Raw genomic sequence first — 19,876 nt, 5'->3', positions numbered from 1 at the left:
GATCCCATTCAGTCTGCCGTTCTCTAAGTGTTACAGCAGAACTCTGGAAAGTATTTGTTGGTCATATTTGAGGTCCTTACTGTTTTACTAGTCAAAAATTACAGATTAAAACTTCTCTTTTGTGTACTTTACATGATTTTCAAAAATTTCTGGGAGATATTAATTGGCTTCGCCCTTGTCTTAAATTATCCACAGCTGAATTAAAACCCTTATTTTATCTATTAAAGGGGGACCCTAACCCTACATCTCCCAGACAAATGACAACGTAAGCAGCTAAAGCCTTAAGCATAGTAAATCCTGCCATTTCTTCCCAACATGTAAATTATATTCATTACTCAACCCCTTGGGAAGCATATATTTGAACTATGCCTCATTCTCCAACAGCGGTCCTCTGGAAGAAGGGACCCCTTTTATGGCTTTCCTTGCCTGCTACTCCTTCAAAAGTGTTAACTCCCTATTATAAATTGGTGGCCACCTTAGTTCCATATGTTCCATGTGGATTCTTGTAAGTATCTTGGATGAGATCCACAGGCTATTTACATCCCCTATACTTTACAACAGAAAGAATGGCTTTATATACATTGTGATTCCTGGGCCATTGCTTGGGCCAATTTTATGGGCACAATTTCACATCATTGCCCCTCCAACAAATTACTTCACTTTGCCTCTTGTTACCATTAAGTGAGGGTAGTGCTATTACAGACGAGGCTACTCAAATTTTTCTCACTCAAATTGACTTAGCAAAGCAATCACATGCTGCCCACCATCAAAACAGTCGTGCATTACATCAGCATTTTCATATCTCACGTGAGGCGGCTCGTCAAATTGTGAAAACTTGTCCCAACTGTACTACCTTCCTACCTGTGCCCTCCAATGGCATTAACCCTCAAGTTTTAGTGGCCAACCATGTTTGGCAAATGGATGTTACCCACATTCTCTCTTTTGGACGGCTCCGCTTTGTCCATGTTACCATAGACACTTACTCTAATTTTATTATGGCTACTCCTCTTATCGGGGAAGCTATCAAACATTGTATCTCCCATGCCTTACACTGCTTTGCTACTATGGGACTTCCTAAACATATTAAAACTGATAATGGTCCAGGATATGTTGAACAAGCTTTTCAAACTTTTTGCAAATTTTACCAAATTGTTCACTCTACAGGAATTCCCTATAATCCTCAAGGTCAAGGAATTGTTGAATGGGCCAACGGTTTGTCAAAACACCAAATTTCTAAATTAAAGGGGGGAATTATACCCCCTCTCTCGTGTTAATATTCTTTCTCTTGCTTTATTTGTACTACATTTTTTTTTAATTTGGACTTTAATGGCCTTTCCAAAGCACAACGGTTCTGGGAAAAGAGAGAGCAAAGAGCTTTTGCCCAAGTTAAGTGGAAAGATCCTTTAACAGGTGATTGGCACGGGCCCGATCCAATATTGACATGGGGTCGAGGACATGTCTGTGTTTTTTCACAGGATGAAAATGATACCCGCTGGCTACCTGAGCATTGCATTAGGATTGTGGAAGCTCATCAGAATGATACAAGCGCTGACCCACTGGGCTTACATGCCAGATCCACCAATTGTACACCCTGTGACTTGGGAAGGAGCTGAGGTGTTCATCCATGTCAACAGATCGGCATATGGTACAGCTCCAGATCCTTTTGTCCAACACGTTAAAATGGGAGACTTTAGAGCTTCTGGCATTGGAACCCCGTTATGTTTTACAACTGACTCCAACAGTTAAATTCCAGGCTGTACTGTAATGCAATCCATAAATCATAGAATTTGGATTCCTGATAATAATCAAGTATATAATATACGAATTACTTCATTGCCTACTGGGTTTCCTGTACATGCTAATTCTACATCATCCTTCATGATACCTCGCTGCACCAACTCTTCTCAAATTGTAGAATCCACAGGAGAACTGCACCCCATAAATTGTAGACATGAACATCCTTTTATAACCAATATCTCAGGAACTAATTCTCAATTGATGGACTGGTCAGGAGCCAATCTCACCAACAAGTACAACCCAGGTCTGTGGTGGATGAATGGACACCCTCAACATCATGTCTGGATGTTAGTGGCTGCACTAAATAATATCTCCTGGCCCACTTCTTCTTCTTTAAAAAATATTATGAGTTGTGTAACACCTCCTTATGCCATTATGTATGGACCTTTTAATATTTCTACAGGAGCCATGTAATTCAATGTTACTTGTACCAACTCTTCTTTTACAAATTGCTTGTATAGTGTTCTTCCTGATTCTGTAACTGTTATTAAGCAGCCTCCATTTGTCATTCTTCCTGTGAACATATCTGAAGCTTGGTATGAAGAAACAGGTATTCAAGTGTGAAAACATTTAAAAGAGCTCATGCGCCCTAGATGATTTGTAGTGCTATTAATAGCAGGCATTGTAGCCTTTATTTCCTTAGCTGCCTCTGCTGCTGCAGCTACTGTGGCTTTAACACAAAGTGTGCAAACAGCTCACTATGTTAATCAGCATGCTCATAATACTACGCAAGCCCTGCACTTTCAAGGCAGGATTGATGATAAGGTAGAACAAAAATTAGAAGCATTGTATGAATCTGTGTTGTCTCTGGGAGAACAAATCCATGCTTTACAAACTTTGTAACGGGTGTGCTGTCATGCTGGGTTTGACTTTATTTGTGTGACCCTCCATAAATATCAAGCTATCCTTGGGAACAGGATGTAGCACATCTAAATGGCATTTGGCACCATAATAATTTGTCCTTATATCTCTTTCAACTCCATAGGCAAATAGCTGGACTATAGCAAGCTCCGCCTCTGGACTCTAAAGTGGCAGAAACAGCAAAAGAACTGTTTGAACAACTTCAACGGTATATCCCTTCCTTGACTAACATTAAGGGGCTGCTAATGACATTGCTCGGCCCAGGGATACTTTTGCTGATGGTTTTCCTATGCCTTCCTTGCATTGTATGCATATTGCAAAACTCTTTCATGAGTTTAGCCAGTCAGCCTCATAAGGTCAAGCTCCAAGTGAATGAATTTTTCCCCCAAGAGGAACTGCAGCCAGAGACGGGTTAGAGGGCGGGGCCAGTTTGACCGACCTAAGACAGGGCCTACAGCTTTGCTCTGAAGAAAATCCCAAGGAAGAGTAAGGCAGGCTAGGTGACCCACCCCACCTAAGACAGGCAGGTTCGCTTCTGTAAACAAAGACGGGGGAGATGTCAGGAGCCAAACTTGCAGCTAAATTCTTCCTGACCTCTGGCTGTGTTTTCAAGGACGTGCAATGACATGGCTTAATGGAAAATTGGAAATGCTTTACTGTGTCTGCCATGAGTCCATTCTTATGTTAACCAAATTCATCCTGTCTTAGCTACCATCAGGTATTGCTCGGGGGTCCATTCTTATGTTAACCAACCTCACCCTGTCTTAGCTATGTCGGGTATTGCTAACTCCAAGCCTTTTTGTGTTCTGGAATTTTAAGACTATTTCAAACTGCATATGTCCTGGAAGTTAGGAATAAACCTGGCTGCAGTCTCGAGTTACAATCTGAGGCTGCAGACCTCCCGTACCCCATCTCTGCCTCTTGTCTTTTTTCTCTTGTCTTGTATTTTTTCCTTTTCTTTAATCATCTCCCCCCCCCCCCCATTCAGGATTCCCTTTTCACTGCTGGCTGGCTCAGCAGACTTTCTTATACCTCCAAACTGTCAAGAAGTGTGTGTGTGTGTGTGTGTGTGTGTGTGTGTGTGTGTGTGTGACTAATTCTTACTGTGTTATGTCATTTCTTATGAATTACCTTAGAGATAGGAATCACGCTTTTCCATGAGGTCAGAGATCTCAAGCATCAAAATATCTTTGATTCTTGTGCATATAAACCAATTATTTTGTTTAATTGTTTTTGCATATCTATCTATCTATCTATCTATCTATCTATCTATCTATCTATCTATCTATCTATCTAAGGAGAGTCGAAGAATTGAATATTATTTGAAAATTTCCTCCTTTGAGCTGGCACTTTAAAGCATGAAAGAGCTACATATGTGTAGTGCAGTGTGCAGTGTGGCTGTCGATATTGATGAGAGGAAGTTTCTGAGATTTCTGCAGAGCCAGCCTTGTTTAGGTGAGTTGACACAGTTGCCCTAACATGCCTTCGGTCTCTGCAGTCTGCTCACACAGGGAAAGGAAAGAAATCAACCCCCATCCTCCTCCTTCGCTTACCCAATCACTGATGGAGGAGCTGTCTATGGGAAACACCTTTTACTGTTTGTATCAGCCTGGGAACTTGAACTCAGGGCCTGGATTTTGGCCCTAGGCCTTTCTGCTGAAGGTTAGCACCTTACCATTTGAATCCCAGTCCCAGTTCCGGCTTTTGGAGATGAGAGTCCCGTGACTTTTCTTCCCCTGCGGTTGTGGAATCTCAATCCTGAGATCTGAGTACCCGGGCGCCTTCGAGAACTGCGGGGTTGGGAGCACGGCCAGAGGGTCTGCTTCCAAAGATGCCAGTGAGTGGGAGCCAAGTTTACCGGTGCTAACACAGCTCCCGATGAGCCTCAGCAGCCCCAGCTCATGTTCCACTTTGAAAGAGGAGAGAGATCATATCTGCTAGAACAGCTACAATCCGGAGGGACACATGGAAACTGTGCCAGAATAAGCCCAAGTTGACCTGCAAAGACGAATGCTGGAAGCCCAGAAATGATCAAAAGCCCTTACCTCAGCAGGATTAGGGGAATGAGCTCATTCTCCAAAACACCAGTGGGGAGAAAAGGAAGCAACCTGTCACGTGGCTGAAGAGCACAGCGGTGAAGATGAGGATGAAGATGAACACGCAGGTGATATCGACATGGCAGAACTCTGACCCTAAGAGACAAATTGCAGTCCGGAATCTGAGGATTCGTAGAGGACACGGCAGAATATTTGAGAAACTTAGGTCCACATTCGGCCTACTATGACCCCAAACCCCACGCCATGAGGGGAAATCCTTAGGCCCATGCAGGAAAGCATCTACACAAAGTGAGGGGCGCGAAGGATTATTTCATCCCATACAGAGCAAAGGCCATGGCCATGGCCCAGACACAGGTGTTTGCTTGGGAGGCCGGTGACCAGGGCTCAGAGGTGCATCTGCAAGGCAGATCCGATGAAACTAGAGCTGTTGTTTAAGTCTTTCCAAGTCAAAAAAAGAAGGCTTCAAAGGACAGCAGAAAGCAAGCCTCCTGAGAAATTCTGGTGGCCAGGAGCACCTAGAAGCTCCTCCAGCTGAGCTGCCCTTAGCCCAGACAGCAAGCTACATGGAGTACTCAAGGAACAGGTGGCCATCGAGGGGCAGGAGTGGTCGTTGGCCTGTGCTACGTATGAGGAGGACGGGAAGATGCACATCCACATTCACATCTGGGGATCCTCCTGGAAAGGAGGCCGCCGGGGACACAAATGCTGCCACGCTTTGATCAAGTATTCCCATTGCACTGGAGATGGAAAACTCTGAGCAGCGTGGAATAAGTGAGGAGAGTGGAGGAGAGTGGGAGAAGAAGCCACAGACGCACACAGAGATATACCAAGAAAAACTGAAGGCAGATAAGAACAGGAAGAAAAAGAAAAAGCACCATAAGAGCAATTCCAACAGAGAGCACGGAGAGACAACACAGGAGACATTGACAAAGACCCCGAATGCCGAGGAGGCCCGCCTGCTCCATCTAAGGAAACCATGAGCACTGACCAGAGAAAGCGGCCCTAAAGCAGCATAGATGAAACTCCGCAGCCCACGAGGAGGAAATGGAGGCCGGCAGAAGGAAGCGCCAGAGGCCAGAGGACCCAACAGCCTCTCTCCTTGGACAGCAGGGGTCATAGAAGGCTGTCCAGGACACAGTCCAGCATGTTCCGGCGGCTTCCCACCCACCATCCTAGATAATAAATAAAAATAATTAAAAACAGCAACTGGGTCTCTTCTTGTTGTCGGACTATAATAAACCTCTCAGAAGTCTCAAAGTAATTTCATTCCTTTCCACAGTAAGAAACAAAAGGGATTGGAAGTAGTGATGTAGAAGGCAGGCTTGGCACCCTGTGGAGTATCTTCTAAGAGCAGACTATGGTGATCCATGCTTGTAATCCCAGAACTACAGTCCTTGAGTATGGAGGATTCAAAGTGCAAAGCCAGCCTCGGACACATAGGGAGACCCCCATCTCCAAAATACGCAGAAACAGAAAGGGTTCTACTTAACAGCTATATCTCACATCCTATTTCTGGCTTTTTATCTGTTACTAACATTTTGAAGGTAGATCACCCTTTCCTAAAGCCAGAGATAAATGGAGTTTTTATTTTTTAGTAACAATTTGACTAGAGTTGCAGTTATTTCATATTGTTTGGTTTTTGTCTTCTGAGATTTTCCTGTTCTGCAACTAAGAACACAATTAAACTTTGGTTCACCAAAGACTGAAATTGATAGAAGATATAAATTATATCAATGCCCCAAATCTTAAGTCATAAGCCTGGTTTTCATCTGATTGGCAAGTTTGGGTCTTAGTGCATTTTCTTTATCTTAACTCTGGAACTAAATTATGCTTAAGATATCACAAGAAACGTACTCACTGTCCTATTATGTAACTGTACTCCTCTTGCACAATACCTTGTCAACAAAATTTAATTAATAACAACAAGAAATGTAGTCATTACCTGACTTATGAAATGGTAAACCCTCTGCGCAACACCTCAGTAGTAACAAAAAACTTCTATTTAAAGAATAATTTAAAAAAGGCTTGGATTGATAATTAGCTGTCTTCTCAGTCACCACTGCCTGAAGGATTATCCCCTACCCAATATCCCAGGTGCATACAGACATCAGGAAAACACCAGGTATGCAGGGATGTGCTTGAAACAAGCAGGACAATCTGACTTAAGACTAGCTATAAACTTCTGGAAAGCCCTCACCTACACAGACCCAATAGCTTTTCCCATAACTTCTGTCTTCTTATTCAGACTCCACAAAAGTCTAACTCCAATCCCACATGCTTGCACAACTTTCAATTCCAACGGAAGGTTGATAAAGAGTCCTTGCCTATTGAGATGAGTCCTGCCTGTTTGTTCTCCTCCACTTTCTTAATACTCACTTTGCAGCACTAGGTCTTTATCTAAGCTTGTTGACAGAAATCAAAAGATCTCTACAATATACAGAGAATTTGCTTTTTGTTGGAGATATTTGGGGAGACATTAGGGCTTGAACTCGGCCCCATGCTTATTTGTCTTTTAAGCCTTGTCTCTTGCTAAGCCTTGTCTCCCACACATCAGGAGGTGTTTCCCCCTCCCCACTCATTTTGAACTGGCCCTGTATGCATACATCTCCTATGGGGACCAAACTTTGGCTCCCCTTTACTGTACCTCCTCTTGTAGGTATCCTATTGGGATAATGTTTCCAATACTATTGCTTGAATTGTGGTTGCCTTCCTGTACCTCTCATGCTATGAAACTAGTTTACAAGATTATGCATTATCCAGTGCACCTCATCTTCATAGCCAGTAGGTGTCACTTTGTTAAATTTACAGAGAGCAAAACCTAGAGGTTCCGTGAACAAATTACCAAGGTAGCTTCTTGGGGCCTTAGGCGATGACTCTGCCATGATCCTCAAGCCTCCTCTGAGAACGTTGCAGGTACCATTTTGATAGAGTAGGATGTGGGATGGGAGAAAGTCACTAACCCCAGTGGGCAATGACTTCCCAGGTCCCAAACTACCAAACCCACTTAAGGGATACCCTTTTAACTCAGTACTTCAGGAGCAGGTAGAAGAGCAGCTGGGCCAATGCACGAACATACTCTACATACATGCACCTGGTGTCCAGATTCCAACTTAAAGAACATTGAAATTGCAGTGCAGTTATAATTCTTCTAGGGAGTCAAATTGATGGATGGCTCGACTAAAATTGATGGCTCAACAGTAAGTTTGACACGTGACTATTTTGTATTTTATCTTTTGCTAATATGTGGCACCAAAAAGGAAACTGCAGAGAAATTTCAGCTTATTCTCCCTGAATTGAGATATACAGAGAGAGAAACTAGAATACACATGTTGTAGGGAGCAGAACTGACTCCTTATTGACTAGGGAAACATGGTAGGAAATGTTGGGTGGGTAGATTATGTCAACCTGACCCCAAAATTCTGCTCATGTAAATGGCTTGCTTAACTTGTTTGTTGCTTGCTCTACCCCCTGCGTCAACCACCTACATCTGTGCCACGCTTTTACCTTTACAAACCCTAATTTGAGGACTGCTCAGGGTCACAGTGTTAGCTCCCTGGTCTGCACTGTGTCCCTGGCCGGTTAGCCAGCTTTTTGCTCTTGCGGTTTCAGATCCCGAGTTTGTGCTGTGTCCCTTGCCAGTCAGTTTGCATTATGCTTCCCCAGTAAATCCATCTTTTTGCTTGAGACTCTCTCTGAGTAGTGGACTCTTGGAGGGATAGAGAATCCCCTCCCTTGAACCCCATAACACACATAGGAGGCCCAGTGGTATCTCAGTTCTGACCAAAGTCAGGAGAGCACTCCCACTATAAATTCTACAAACACTGAAAATGCTGTGGAAGGCCTTCCAGGAGATGTGGCCACAATCCATGTACATGGTCAGAAAACCAGCTGTTCCTTATTGTGTACTGGGTAGGCATAACACAGAACACAAAACACTAGACGAGGCTCCTAAGAGCAATGTCAGGGCCCACTGAAAAATAGCCCAAGTAGGGAAGGTTCATTTACTTGCTGGGACAGATGCCTGCCCAGGGTAGAGTCTGATGGAGCCGTCACTTTAGGACCCGTGATTTTATGCCGTGAGTCTACCATATGCCAGTACTGATGACTCCTCGATATAAGAGAAATCCAACAGTTAGCAGTCATGGAACAGTCCTGATGAGTCTTCCATGAAAGTTAGTGCCAGATATTCCTTCTAAGTGAACAACGTTTTCATATGCAACATGTTACTAAAAGTCTGTATACCTGTAAGCATACACACACACACACACACACACACACACACACACACACACACACACAACTATCTCCTGATTGTAGCTACATGTGTGGAGTTCCACAAGGGAAAAGGAGGTTGCTATTTCAAACACAGAATAGTCGACTCAGGGCCTACAGAGGTAGCAGTCAGCATCCGTGTAGCGATGGCATTCACTAATTGGGCTCATCCATCCTACAGACTTAAAACCATCAACTTTGGGCTCCTTTCCATTCCTCAGCTAAGGCCTACCAGATTGTACCCTGGCTGGCATATCCCAGTCCTGTTCTCTATCCCAGGTGAGCCACCAGCCACTCACAGCAGAGCATTCCCTCATCCCAGAGTTCCTCCTGTTTCCAGTCATATTCCATCCATCCATCCATCCATCCCACAATCATTTCCACTAGCAACTCTGACCATCTAAATCTACCTAGAGCATGTCTGAAGTCCCAAGATGCTTTCTCAGTGCCTTGAGTGGCCCCCTTCAGCTCTATGCCAGCCATGCACAGCCCCAAACCCCTTTCTACATGAGCAGGGAAACCTCATTATCCTGCTGAGCTCAGTACTTCCATCCTTCACTACAGAGTTCCCGCACCATTCAAATCTCACGTTTTGAGTCCTTTCTCCCAGATAACCAAGGGACATTCCCCATGGTTCCACAGCAGCTCCAGCTACCACACACCACAACCCCCCCACACACACCACACACCCACACACCCACACCCACACCTGAAACATGCTTCCGTGACAGCTGAGTCTTATCAAGACCTTGCACTAATGTGCTCGTCTTTTAATTTGCACAATATGACAAATGAGTTTTACGAGGGGAATAAACAACTAGCAACAATCTTCACAATCTTTCACATTTGCAATATTATATCCCACGTTCAAATGAGACTCCAAGACCATCAGTTGATAGGCGTTAAGCGGCCAGTCCACTTCCCACAATCGAGGGTGGGGTAGGTTTTTATGAGAAGGGGTTACATAGGCAGGCCATGCAAGATTGGTGTATTACAATTTCATTGGTGCTGACTCAGTGACCTTTGAATTCACTTGTTTTACATAAACATCAGGTGCTAGAGCTCACAATAGGATACCCCCCGTTGCACCATGCTCTGTGGTAGGCGGTGCCATCATGGTGCATATTGTTGGGGAAAGCACGTGGATTTACAGAAGCAAAAGACCCTTGAGTTACAGACACAAAGCATAGGCCAGGTCAGCATGAACATGACCCATTTTATAAAAACCAAATCATACCCTAAAAACAAAATAGGAGCAGTTTTTCTTTAGAGATGAACCTCATTAGGCTCCTCTTAAAACATAACAACGTTGCTAGCAGGGCTTTCTGGCTAATACAGCAAGAAGTCAGTACAGCTGCTGATAAACTTCAAGGTTGTCAAGGACCCTCTGTGAAGCGGTCAGCTCTGCGAACTAGAGGGAGAGATGCTGCTTTGCTTCTAGCAAGGATGGCAAATCTTTACTTTCATAGTCAGCCCTGTTTCTGATGTCCTATTTATGATTTTTCATTAGTGAATTATACAATAAAGTAAAACAAGCCAGATGGATACTGAAGCTAAAATGGCAGTTAGCACTTCCTTTTGGATGGAGTGTTCTACTTACGACTGGGTTCCACATGCACCTGACCATTCAGCTGATGACAGACACACCCACATGTTCTTGGCCAACAGTGTCAGCTCTGCTTGACATTTCAGCATTCCTGCTATCCAAGGTTAGCATGCTCTAAGAAGACGGCTGTAAGGGACATGTGGATTCCACCAAACAACCATTAAGAATCCTCTTCCTGCCACACTCAATGCTAGTGAAAATCAACATGTGCAAGTCAGCTGGATGCTAGGACTCAGACTGATGTACAAACTCCATGTTGCCTTGACCTAGGCAGTCTCCAATCATTTTGCAGCAAGTGGGAGATTTTCCCCATACCATCCCACCAGTGTTTAAAACTACAACAATCTCCTATTCTCTACTGCCCCAGTAGGCCATTCAAGAGGAAATTCTTAATAAACGCTCTTTAGAAGCTACTAAGGAGGATTTCAAGATGTGCCTACAAAGATGAAGCCCTGATGTTTGCTTCAAACAAACACACATATTCCTGAAGGTTTGGGTGCCAGTGCTGGGGCTTCAGCTCAGGTCCTGGGCCCTAAACTTTTGTGCTCTACCACTTGAGCCTCAGTTCCACTTCTGGAATTTTCTTGGTAGTCAATTGGAGGTAAGAGTCTGTCAGATTTTCCTGCTCCAGCTGTCTGTGAAACTCCCTCCTCAGGTCTCAGCTTCTTGAGTAGAAAGGATTAAAGGCATAGTCAGTCACCCCCTGGGCCTGAGGGCTTCTGCAAGAGCACACCCTACAGGAAGGGGAAGCAGGAGGCCAAGGGTGGGTTCATCACCTGGTATATCATTGTGGTTGTTATTTTCAACCTGCCCTGTGAAATTATGCCCTTTGTCTTTTGGATTTCCTTTCTGTGTTTTTACCCCTAATATCACTGTAACTGATTTTAGTGCACTGGATATTGTATATATGCATGTATTGGAACGAGGGAAGGGAAAGGAAATACCAAAATGGACAAAGGATACAAGGATAAACCAATGCCATAGCAATACTTACAAAACGATATGGTGTCAACCAACTGTACAACTCATGAAGGGGAAGAGGAAAATAGGGAGCCAGGGGAACCATGAGGAGGTAACAAGTTGGATAAGAAATGTACTCAGTGCCTTACATACGAAACTAAGCCCTCTGTACATATCTTTGACCATAGAGAAATGAAAAGAGAAAGAGTCTGTCAGTGTTTCCTGCCTCAGCTGTCTTTGAACCGCCATCCTCAGATCTCAACTTCTTGAGTAGAAAGGATTAAAGGCATGTCTCAGTCATCCCTGGGCCTGAGGGCTTCTGAAAGTGCACACCCTACAGGAAGGGGAAGCAGGAGGTCAAGGGTGGGTTCATCAATTAGCATATCATTGTTGTTACTTACAACCTGCCATGTGAAATCATGCTCTTTTTCTTTTGGATTTCTTTCCCGTGTTTTTACCCCTGAGATCAGTGTAACTGATTTTCGTGCCCTGGATATTGTGTAGACACATGTATGGGAACTAGGGAAAGGAAAGGAAATACCAAAATGGAAAAGGATACAAATACAAACCAATGCCAAAGCAATACATACAAAAGTGTATGGTGTCAACTCATGAGGGGAAAAGGAAAATGGGGAGGAAGGGGAACCATGAGGAGGTAACAAGTTGGATAAGAAACGTACTCAGTGCCTTACATACGAAACTGTAAGCCCTGTGTACATATCTTTGAGCATAGAGAAATGAAAAGATTAGTCTGTCAATGTTTCTGGCTCCAGCTACCTTTGAACCTCCATCCTCAGATCACAGCTTCTTGAGTAGAAAGGATTAAAGGCGTGGCTATTCCCCCCCCCCCCCAGGGAACTGAGGGCTTCTGAAACTGCACACACTACAGGAAGGGGAAGCAGGAGGTCAAGGGTGGGTTCCTCAATTAGCATAGCATTGATGTTGTTATTTTCAACCTGCCATGTGAAATTTTGCCCTTTTTCTTTTAGATTTCTCTCCGGTATTTTTACCCCTAAGATCACTGTAACTGATTTTCATGCCCTGGATATTGTATAGACACATGTATTGGAACTAGGGAAGGGAAAGGAAATACCAAAATGGACAAAGGATACAAAGACAAACCAATGCCACAGCAATACTTACAAAACTATATGGTGTCAACTAAATGTACAATTTATGAGGGGGAAGAGAAAAATGTGGAGGCAGGGGAAACATGAGGAGGTAACAAGTTGGACAAGAAACGTATTTAGTGCCTTACATATGAAACTGTAAGCCCTTCGTACATCACTTTGACCATAGAGAAATGAAAAGAAAAGGAGTCTGTCAGTGTTTCCTGCTCCAGCTGTCTTTGAACCTCCATGCTCAGATCTCAGCTTCTTGAGTAGAAAGGATTAAAGGCATGGCTCAGTCACCTGCTGGGCCTGAGGGCTCTTGGAAGTGCACATCCCACAGGAAGGGGAAGGGCTAGCTCAAGGGCGGGTCCCTCAAGACTGGTATATAAAGGAGAGCAGCACCGCGGGAGCTTCATTCGCTGGTCCCAGCTGCTGGAGGAAGGAGCTGAAGACTGATCCCGGGCAGGTAGGAAGACAGAGGCCCCGGAAACTCTCGTGGCGACCACCAGTCCTCGGCAGACCTCACAGCCAGAAATACAGTTGAATCCTGCCGGTAAGAGGGAGGGGTGTTGAGGGCTGAGGCTTTGGGGTTCAGCGCCTTCACAAGGGGGTGGATCCCAGGGCGGGAGCTGCTCTGCTAGCGTCGAAGCTCTGACCCAGAAGCAGGTTGTCTACGGATTTGTGTGTTGTGTGACTGGGAGCCCCCTAGTGCAGTAGACTCATTCAGGAAGAGGACTTTCTGTTGAGGGCTGTGGATTGGGGGTTCAGCGCCTTCCCAAGGGGTGAATTGCATCGGGGAGGGAGCTGCTCTGTTAGGGTCTAAACTCTGACTCAAGAGCAGGTCTTCTAGGAATTTGTGTGTTGTGTGAAGGGGAGCCCTTGGAACAACAGACTATTTCAGGAAGAGGCTTTTCGTAAGTGTGGTGTTTATTGGCTTTTAATAACTGAGTCAAAGATGAATCCAGGGAACCCTTCTGGTGGGCAGCAGCCTGGTGCTTTTGCAGCATCTCCTCGTAGTACCGGAGGTACACTTCAGGCTAAGCTACCATTTGGATTTCGTCAGCCCTTGAGTTTGGGGCAAAGTAGTACATTATCTGGGAAGAACCCGGTCTTGTCACAGGTCCCCAGCTTTGGAGCACCTTCTGGAATAAGTTGTGCCTCTAAAGAACCAGCATTTGGCCCCACCCAAACCTCAAGTGCTGGACTGTTTTCTGGAGTTGAACACACTGCTTTTGGAGCTACATCCGGGCCTTCAAGTTCACCTGTGTCTGGAAACCCAGGATTTAAACTCCCATCATCCACCAGCAGTGGGGTTTTCCCAAGCACTTCTACTTTGGGACCAGAAGCTGGAGAAACAGTGAGCTCTGGCTCCAGGAAGACCAAATTCAGCTTTAAAATTCCAGAGGACTCAGTGTTCAGACCTGTCCTGGGGGCAGAGTCTGAGCCAGAAGATACACAGAGCCAGGTTCCTTCTGGATTTTTCTCTCTTCCCCGTCTACTGGGTAGTGGACCTGGCAGCCCGATGCCCCCTTTGTCTTCTCCTCAGGTGACAAGTAATTCAGCTACGGATTCAAATTTTATCTTTTCAAACCCAGCTAATACAAATAGCTCATCTGCTTTTGCTCCTGCTTTGTTAAACCAAACTGTAGAGGAGAAGAAGAGAGGTCCTGGGCCAGTGTTTGGAGGTGCCAGTAGTAGCTTCAGCTTCGTCATATCTTCCGGGTCTTTAGGAGAACCCTTCCCTGCTAGCAAAACAAGTGCCAAGCAAGGGTGTGAGGAAGCAGTTTCCCCAGTGGAGCCCCTTCCCAACCTCGTGAAGGGACTGAAAAGGAAAAAGAGCCAGGACCGCCGCTCACCAGGGCGGCATGGCCAGGAGGTGGTGGGAGACTCTGACCCTCTGTCCAGGGGTGACCATCCTCCAGGTAAACGCCCTGCCCGCTTGAATCGGCCCCCGGGAGGCGCTTTGTTGGGCCGGAAGACAAAGGAGGTCTTTGAAAGCAATAAAGCAGCAGGCCATCTGCTCCACAAGGAGTCTAAAGGGCAAAGTTCATTTCTGCCATCTGGGGAAAGTGAAGCATCTCCAGGGAGTCAGTCTGTCCTGAACCCTTCGGGGCTTCCAGGTGTGAATAGAGAGCAAGAAACTGAAAGGAGAGAGAGAAAAGCTTCTGTGAGGGGAACTCCCGTACGCCAGAATAAAAGACGCCAGAGCACAGACAGTCTTGGAGGTTTTTCTCCCTTAGAGACCAAGGCCATTGAGTGCAAGAACATCCCCGATCATCTCAACGACAGGGCCTTTCTGGATAACTACTTCAGGAAAGTGGCTAAAGTACAGCGCATTGACACCTGGCCCAGCAGGAAGCTTGCAGTGGTGCACTTTTTTGATCACCCATCTGCAGCTCTGGCTCGAAAGAAAGGGAAACGTTTGCACAAGGAGGTATCTATTTTTTGGCACAAGAAGATAATGAGTCCCAACAAGAAACCATTTCCCCGAAGGAGAAGAAACCTGGTGATGGGGCAGCTGGCCAGGGCCTGAGGGACGCATCCTTCCCGCAGTCTCCACTGGACAAGCGCCTGGGGAGGGTCGCCCCCGGCAGCCCCCTGAAGGCGAGCTCCCCCGTGAAGAAGCCACGGCTCCTGGAGGCCCATGGAGGTGAGGGGCACCCCTTCGACGCTGGGTCTGAGGGCTCTGGGGGCCTGGGGCTGTGTATGTCCCCTCTCAGTGGGCTGATAGGCACCATGGCCGAGACCTCGGAGGCCAAGTACCGCGTGCTCGCCGAGAGAGACAGAATCCTGCGGCGAGCTGGGGAGGAGAGGAAGGATCTGGGCCCTGCAGGGACGGTGGTGGGGACCTGCCCGGACATGTGTCCCGAGAAGGAGCGGTACCAGAGGGAGGCCCGGGGGCAGCTGAGTGTGTTCGAGGTGATCCCAGGGACACGGCGGGTGGACCACGCGGCGGCGGTGAAGGAGTACAGCCGCTCCTCCGCCGGCCAGGAGGAGCCCCTGGCGCACGAGCTCCGGCCCCCGGCCGTGCTCAGCCACACCATGGACTACCTGGTGACCCAGATCCTGGACCGGAAGGACAGCAGCCTGCGGGACTGGTACGACTTCGTGTGGAACCGCACGCGAGGCCTGCGGAAGGACATTATGCAGCAGCAGCTGTGCGACCCCGCAGCGCTGTCCGTGCTGGAGCGCTGCGCCCGATTCCACATCCACTGCGCGCACTTCCTGTGCGAGGAGCCCCCGTCCACCTTCGACGCCGCCCTCAATGCGGAGAACCTGAGCCAGTGCCTGCGGAGCCTGCGGGAGATGTACGGGGAGCTGGGGCGCCGAGGGGTGCCCTGCCCCGGCGAGGCCGAGTTCCAGGCCTACCACGTGTTGCTGCACCTGGACCGCGGTGACGTCCTCGGTGAGGTGCAGCGGCTTCGCCCCGAGCTCCGCGAGTCCCCCGAGGTGAACCTGGCCATGCAGGCTGCAATGGCGCTGAGCAGCCACAACTTCGTGCGGTTCTTCAAGCTGGCACGGGCAGCTCCGTACCTGAGCGCCTGCCTGCTGCACCGCCACTTTGACCTGGTGCGCAGGCGCGCGCTTGCGGCTCTCAACGTGGCCTACACGGCTAGCGTCCGGCGGCCCGCGCGCTTCCCCCTGGACGATGTGGCACGCATGCTGCTCTTCGCAGACACCCGGGAGGCCGCCGATTTCCTCTGCACCCACGGGCTCACGGTGTCCGAGGGCCACGTGGAGCTGACTCGAGCCCGATCCCAGGTCCCGGAGCCTGAGGGGCGGCTCCAGGCCCAGAAGTCGGTCTTCGTCACGCGGAAGCTGACAGTGTCAGTGGGGGAGGTCGTGAATGGGGCGCCGCTGTCCCCCGCCCCATGCCTCACCCCCGCGAACAGCTTCGGCTCCCACCATGAGTACCTCGGGGCGAGTCTGGCAGAGGAGCTGCCCAGCGGTGCTCAGAGGCCCCGCACCGAGGGCGCGGGGGGTGCAGGAGACGCCGCCAGGGCAGCTGGGCCGAGGGCGGCCCTTCCCGGGCTCTCCCCGCCACCTCCCGCGGGCCCCGTCCTCTCCCTTGCCCCTTTTCCCCGCGCCCCAATCCCGGCTGCGGCCCCCAGCTTCCCGCAGCAGTCCATCCAGCTGCAGCCCCGGTTGCCCCGGGCTGTACCCGCCGACTCAGAGGAGGCTCAGCCCGGGCTCCCCCCGCCGCCTCCCGCGCGCCCCGTCCTCTCCCTCGCCCCTCTTCCCCGCGCCCCGATCCCGGCCGCGGCCCCCAACCTCCCGCAGCCATCCATCCAGCTGCAGCCCCGGCCGCCCCGGGCTGCGTCCGCCGACTCAGAGGCGGCCCTGGCGGCCGTGGCAGAGGAGCTCCTCAGCGAGGCGGTGCGGGGCGGCTGCGAGGCCGTGGGCACCGCAGGGGCGGCCTTCGCGGCCGCGGCGCTGGCCGTGTCCGACGCCGCCCTGGATGATCTGCTCGCGGAGCTGACGGGGCTCGAGGTGGCCGAGTGCGCGAGGGAAGCCTGCGCCGAGGAGGCCGCGCGGTCCCGGGAGGCGGAGAGTGAAGCACGCATGGCGCGCTGCACGGAGGACATCTGTGGCTGCCTTCTTGGCACTGTCCTGGCTGAGGAGATCGCGCAGACGGCGGGGGAGGCGCTGCGGGAAGGCCGCCGCTCCCGCAGGTTCCTGCAGCGGTGGAGGGCGGCCACCGTGGCCGCGCAGAGGTCACGCAGGGGCCCCACAGCGCCCTCGCCCCCGCAGCTGCTCGGCAGGGCGGCCTGGGCGCCTCTGGACCTGCCGCGGCTCCTGGCCCAGCATGTCCCTGGGGCCCACGCGCGAGTGTTCTGGAAGCTGGTGCTGGTTCTGCCTCGTGGAGAAGAGCACACTCCGGGAAGCCCCAGCGGAATCCTCGCCGAGTGGCTGAAGGTCAAGTTCCTGGGTGAGGGCGGTGGGGCTGGCGAGACGCAGACCCGGGCCATCGTCCTGCGGTCTGGCCGCACAGCGGGGCGGGCGGTGTCTGTGCACGTGTGTGTCCAGGTGGACCCGGGCGCCCCGAAGGGACGGCACCCTGCATGCCCTGGAGGCCCCAAATGCCCTCCTGGGCACCAGCGGGCTAGTGCTGCTGCTGCCCCCCAACGTGAAGAGTGAAGATGGCCAGGGAGAAGACGGGCTCGGGCTGCCGGCCCGGCTGCAACAGCTCCTGCGGGCGAAGCCCTGCCACCCCGCACTCCCACTGGTGGTTCTGGTTCCCAGCTCCAGACGACATGGACCGGGGAAGGAGGTGGAAGATGGCTTGATGCTGCAGGATCTGGTGTCAGCTAAGCTGGTGTCCGAGTATATGGTGGTTGAGATCCCCGATTCCATCCATGATGCACGTGCCACGGAGCAGGTGACCCATGTGGCCCAGTGGCTGGTCTCACGCTGCCCTCACGCCCCGGACCTTTGCTGCCAGACTCTCACTCAGTATGTTGAGGATGGCGTCAGCCTGGCATTCAGTGGCCGATTTTTCCAGGATCGAAAGGAGCGGCGCCTGGCTGGCCTGGCGTCCCAGGAGCCGGGCGCCATCGTGGAGCTCTTCAACAGCGTTCTGCAATTCCTGGCCTCTGTGGCATCCTCAGAGAAGCTTGGTCAGCTCTCCTGGCCTGTCCCTGAGTTCGCCGAGGCGGGAGGCCGGCCGTGGCTTCCTCACCTGCACTGGAACGCCCCGGAGCACCTGGCCTGGCTAAAGCAGGCTGTCCTTGGGTTCCAGCTGCCTCAGTTGGCCCTTCCACCCCCAGGAGCTCCCTGGCTCCCCATGTGCTCCATGGTGCTCCAGTACGCCTCCCAGATCCCCAGCTCCCGGCAGACGTGGCCAGTGCTCCATTCCCAGGTGGAAAGCCTGCTCCGCCAGACCTACCTCCGCTGGAAGAGCAAGAGCTTCTCCCGGAGCCGGCAGGCAGGGCCCTCGGTGGCCGAGGTTCCCTGGGACGACGTCCTCGCCCTGTGCATCGACCACAAGCTGAGGGACTGGACACCCCCTCTGCTCCCTCTCACGTCACAGGCGCTCAGCCAAGATGGGCAGGTCTGTGTCTATTTCTTTAAAAATGAGTTGAAAAAATTTGATGTTCCTTTGTCATGGAAACAAGCCAGAGCACAGACATGGAAGGAGCTACAGCTGACTCGGCCACGTGTTGGGATAAAGTCCTTCTGTCCTTCGGCAACCCATGTTCCTACTCCATTGCTTCAACTGCACCAACAAGGGAAGAGGAGGACAGAGTGTGGCCCGAAGGGGAGGCCCGGTGCAGAGGACCTGATGCTCGGAGCCCCTGCTGAGGAGCTCCTCATCCAGCGTCTGTCCGGGAGCCTGCTGCTGGAGAAGGAGGAGAACGAGAGGTTTGAAGAACAACTTCAGCAGTGGTTGTCTCAAGACTTGGGTTCATGGACCGATTCCACTTCCCTTCCCCTCTACCTTCCCCAGACACTAGTATCTCTTCCTGGTACTATTGAGTCCATGGCGCAAGCATCTACCGTAACTCGTCCACGGACTGCAAGGACCAGGGAGCAGCTGCGGCCTCCAGAGCCACTGGGCACCTCTCTGACTGAACGGCTGAAGCACCTGGAAAAGCTGATCCAGAGCTCACGCAAAGAGGAAGTCGCCTCTGAGCTCCATCTTTCTGCACTGCTGGACATGGTAGACATCTGAGCAGCCTGACCAAAGACCTGGTCTTCTTGCCAAATAGTGTCTTTTTACAATTATGTTATTCCCAGATGCTTCATGCACTTTTGCAAATGTGATTATAATTCATGCAAACAAACCATTTGAATCTGTAAAAAAAGACAGACAGACCTGATTAAAAGGGACATTCCTTTAGGAGGGAAGAAAGATCCAGGACGAGTTCCCTTTTCTTCGACATTTCTTTTCTTTTGCTTCATGTAATGTGTTCCTTCATTTTCTCATTTCTTCCCTCCTTTCTGCTGTCCTTGAGTTGCTGAGTTTGTTCTGTGTCAATTGCAGCGGTTGGGCCCTTTCTACTGTACTTTCCTCCCCATTTCCCATGCGTTCTGTGCCATGCTCCCAGGACTTCTCTCTTCTTATTTCTGCATTCATGATAACCCTGATGTGATGGATCTCATCATCCCATCACAGCCCAGGCTGACCTGATTCTCTCGCTCCACACTCCAGCCACTCAAGTGCTGGACTCAGGTCCCCATTTGTAATAGCACCTACTTCCCAGGGGGTG

The 19,876-nt window shown here is 49.8% G+C and overlaps 1 protein-coding gene and 1 pseudogene across 1 annotated transcript; both read left to right on the top strand.

Annotated features, from left to right (window-relative positions):
- LOC125367033 overlaps window positions 1-5,834 on the top strand; it is a 37,582-nt pseudogene extending 31,748 nt beyond the window's left edge.
- A 7,786-nt stretch (window positions 5,835-13,620) lies between these two features.
- On the top strand, window positions 13,621-19,438 carry LOC125367032 (germinal-center associated nuclear protein-like). The gene is given in 3 exon segments (XM_048367672.1): window positions 13,621-15,151; window positions 15,154-17,708; window positions 17,710-19,438. Coding segments are annotated over 3 exon segments (5,715 nt in total). The 3' UTR covers window positions 19,339-19,438.
- Window positions 19,439-19,876: the final 438 nt, after the last annotated feature.

This window comes from Perognathus longimembris, chromosome 18, assembly GCF_023159225.1.
Source record: "Perognathus longimembris pacificus isolate PPM17 chromosome 18, ASM2315922v1, whole genome shotgun sequence".
Classification (NCBI taxonomy): Eukaryota; Metazoa; Chordata; class Mammalia; order Rodentia; family Heteromyidae; genus Perognathus; species Perognathus longimembris.
The sequence above is the reverse complement of the archived record's forward strand: the minus strand, read 5'-3'. Positions and strand labels throughout refer to the sequence as shown.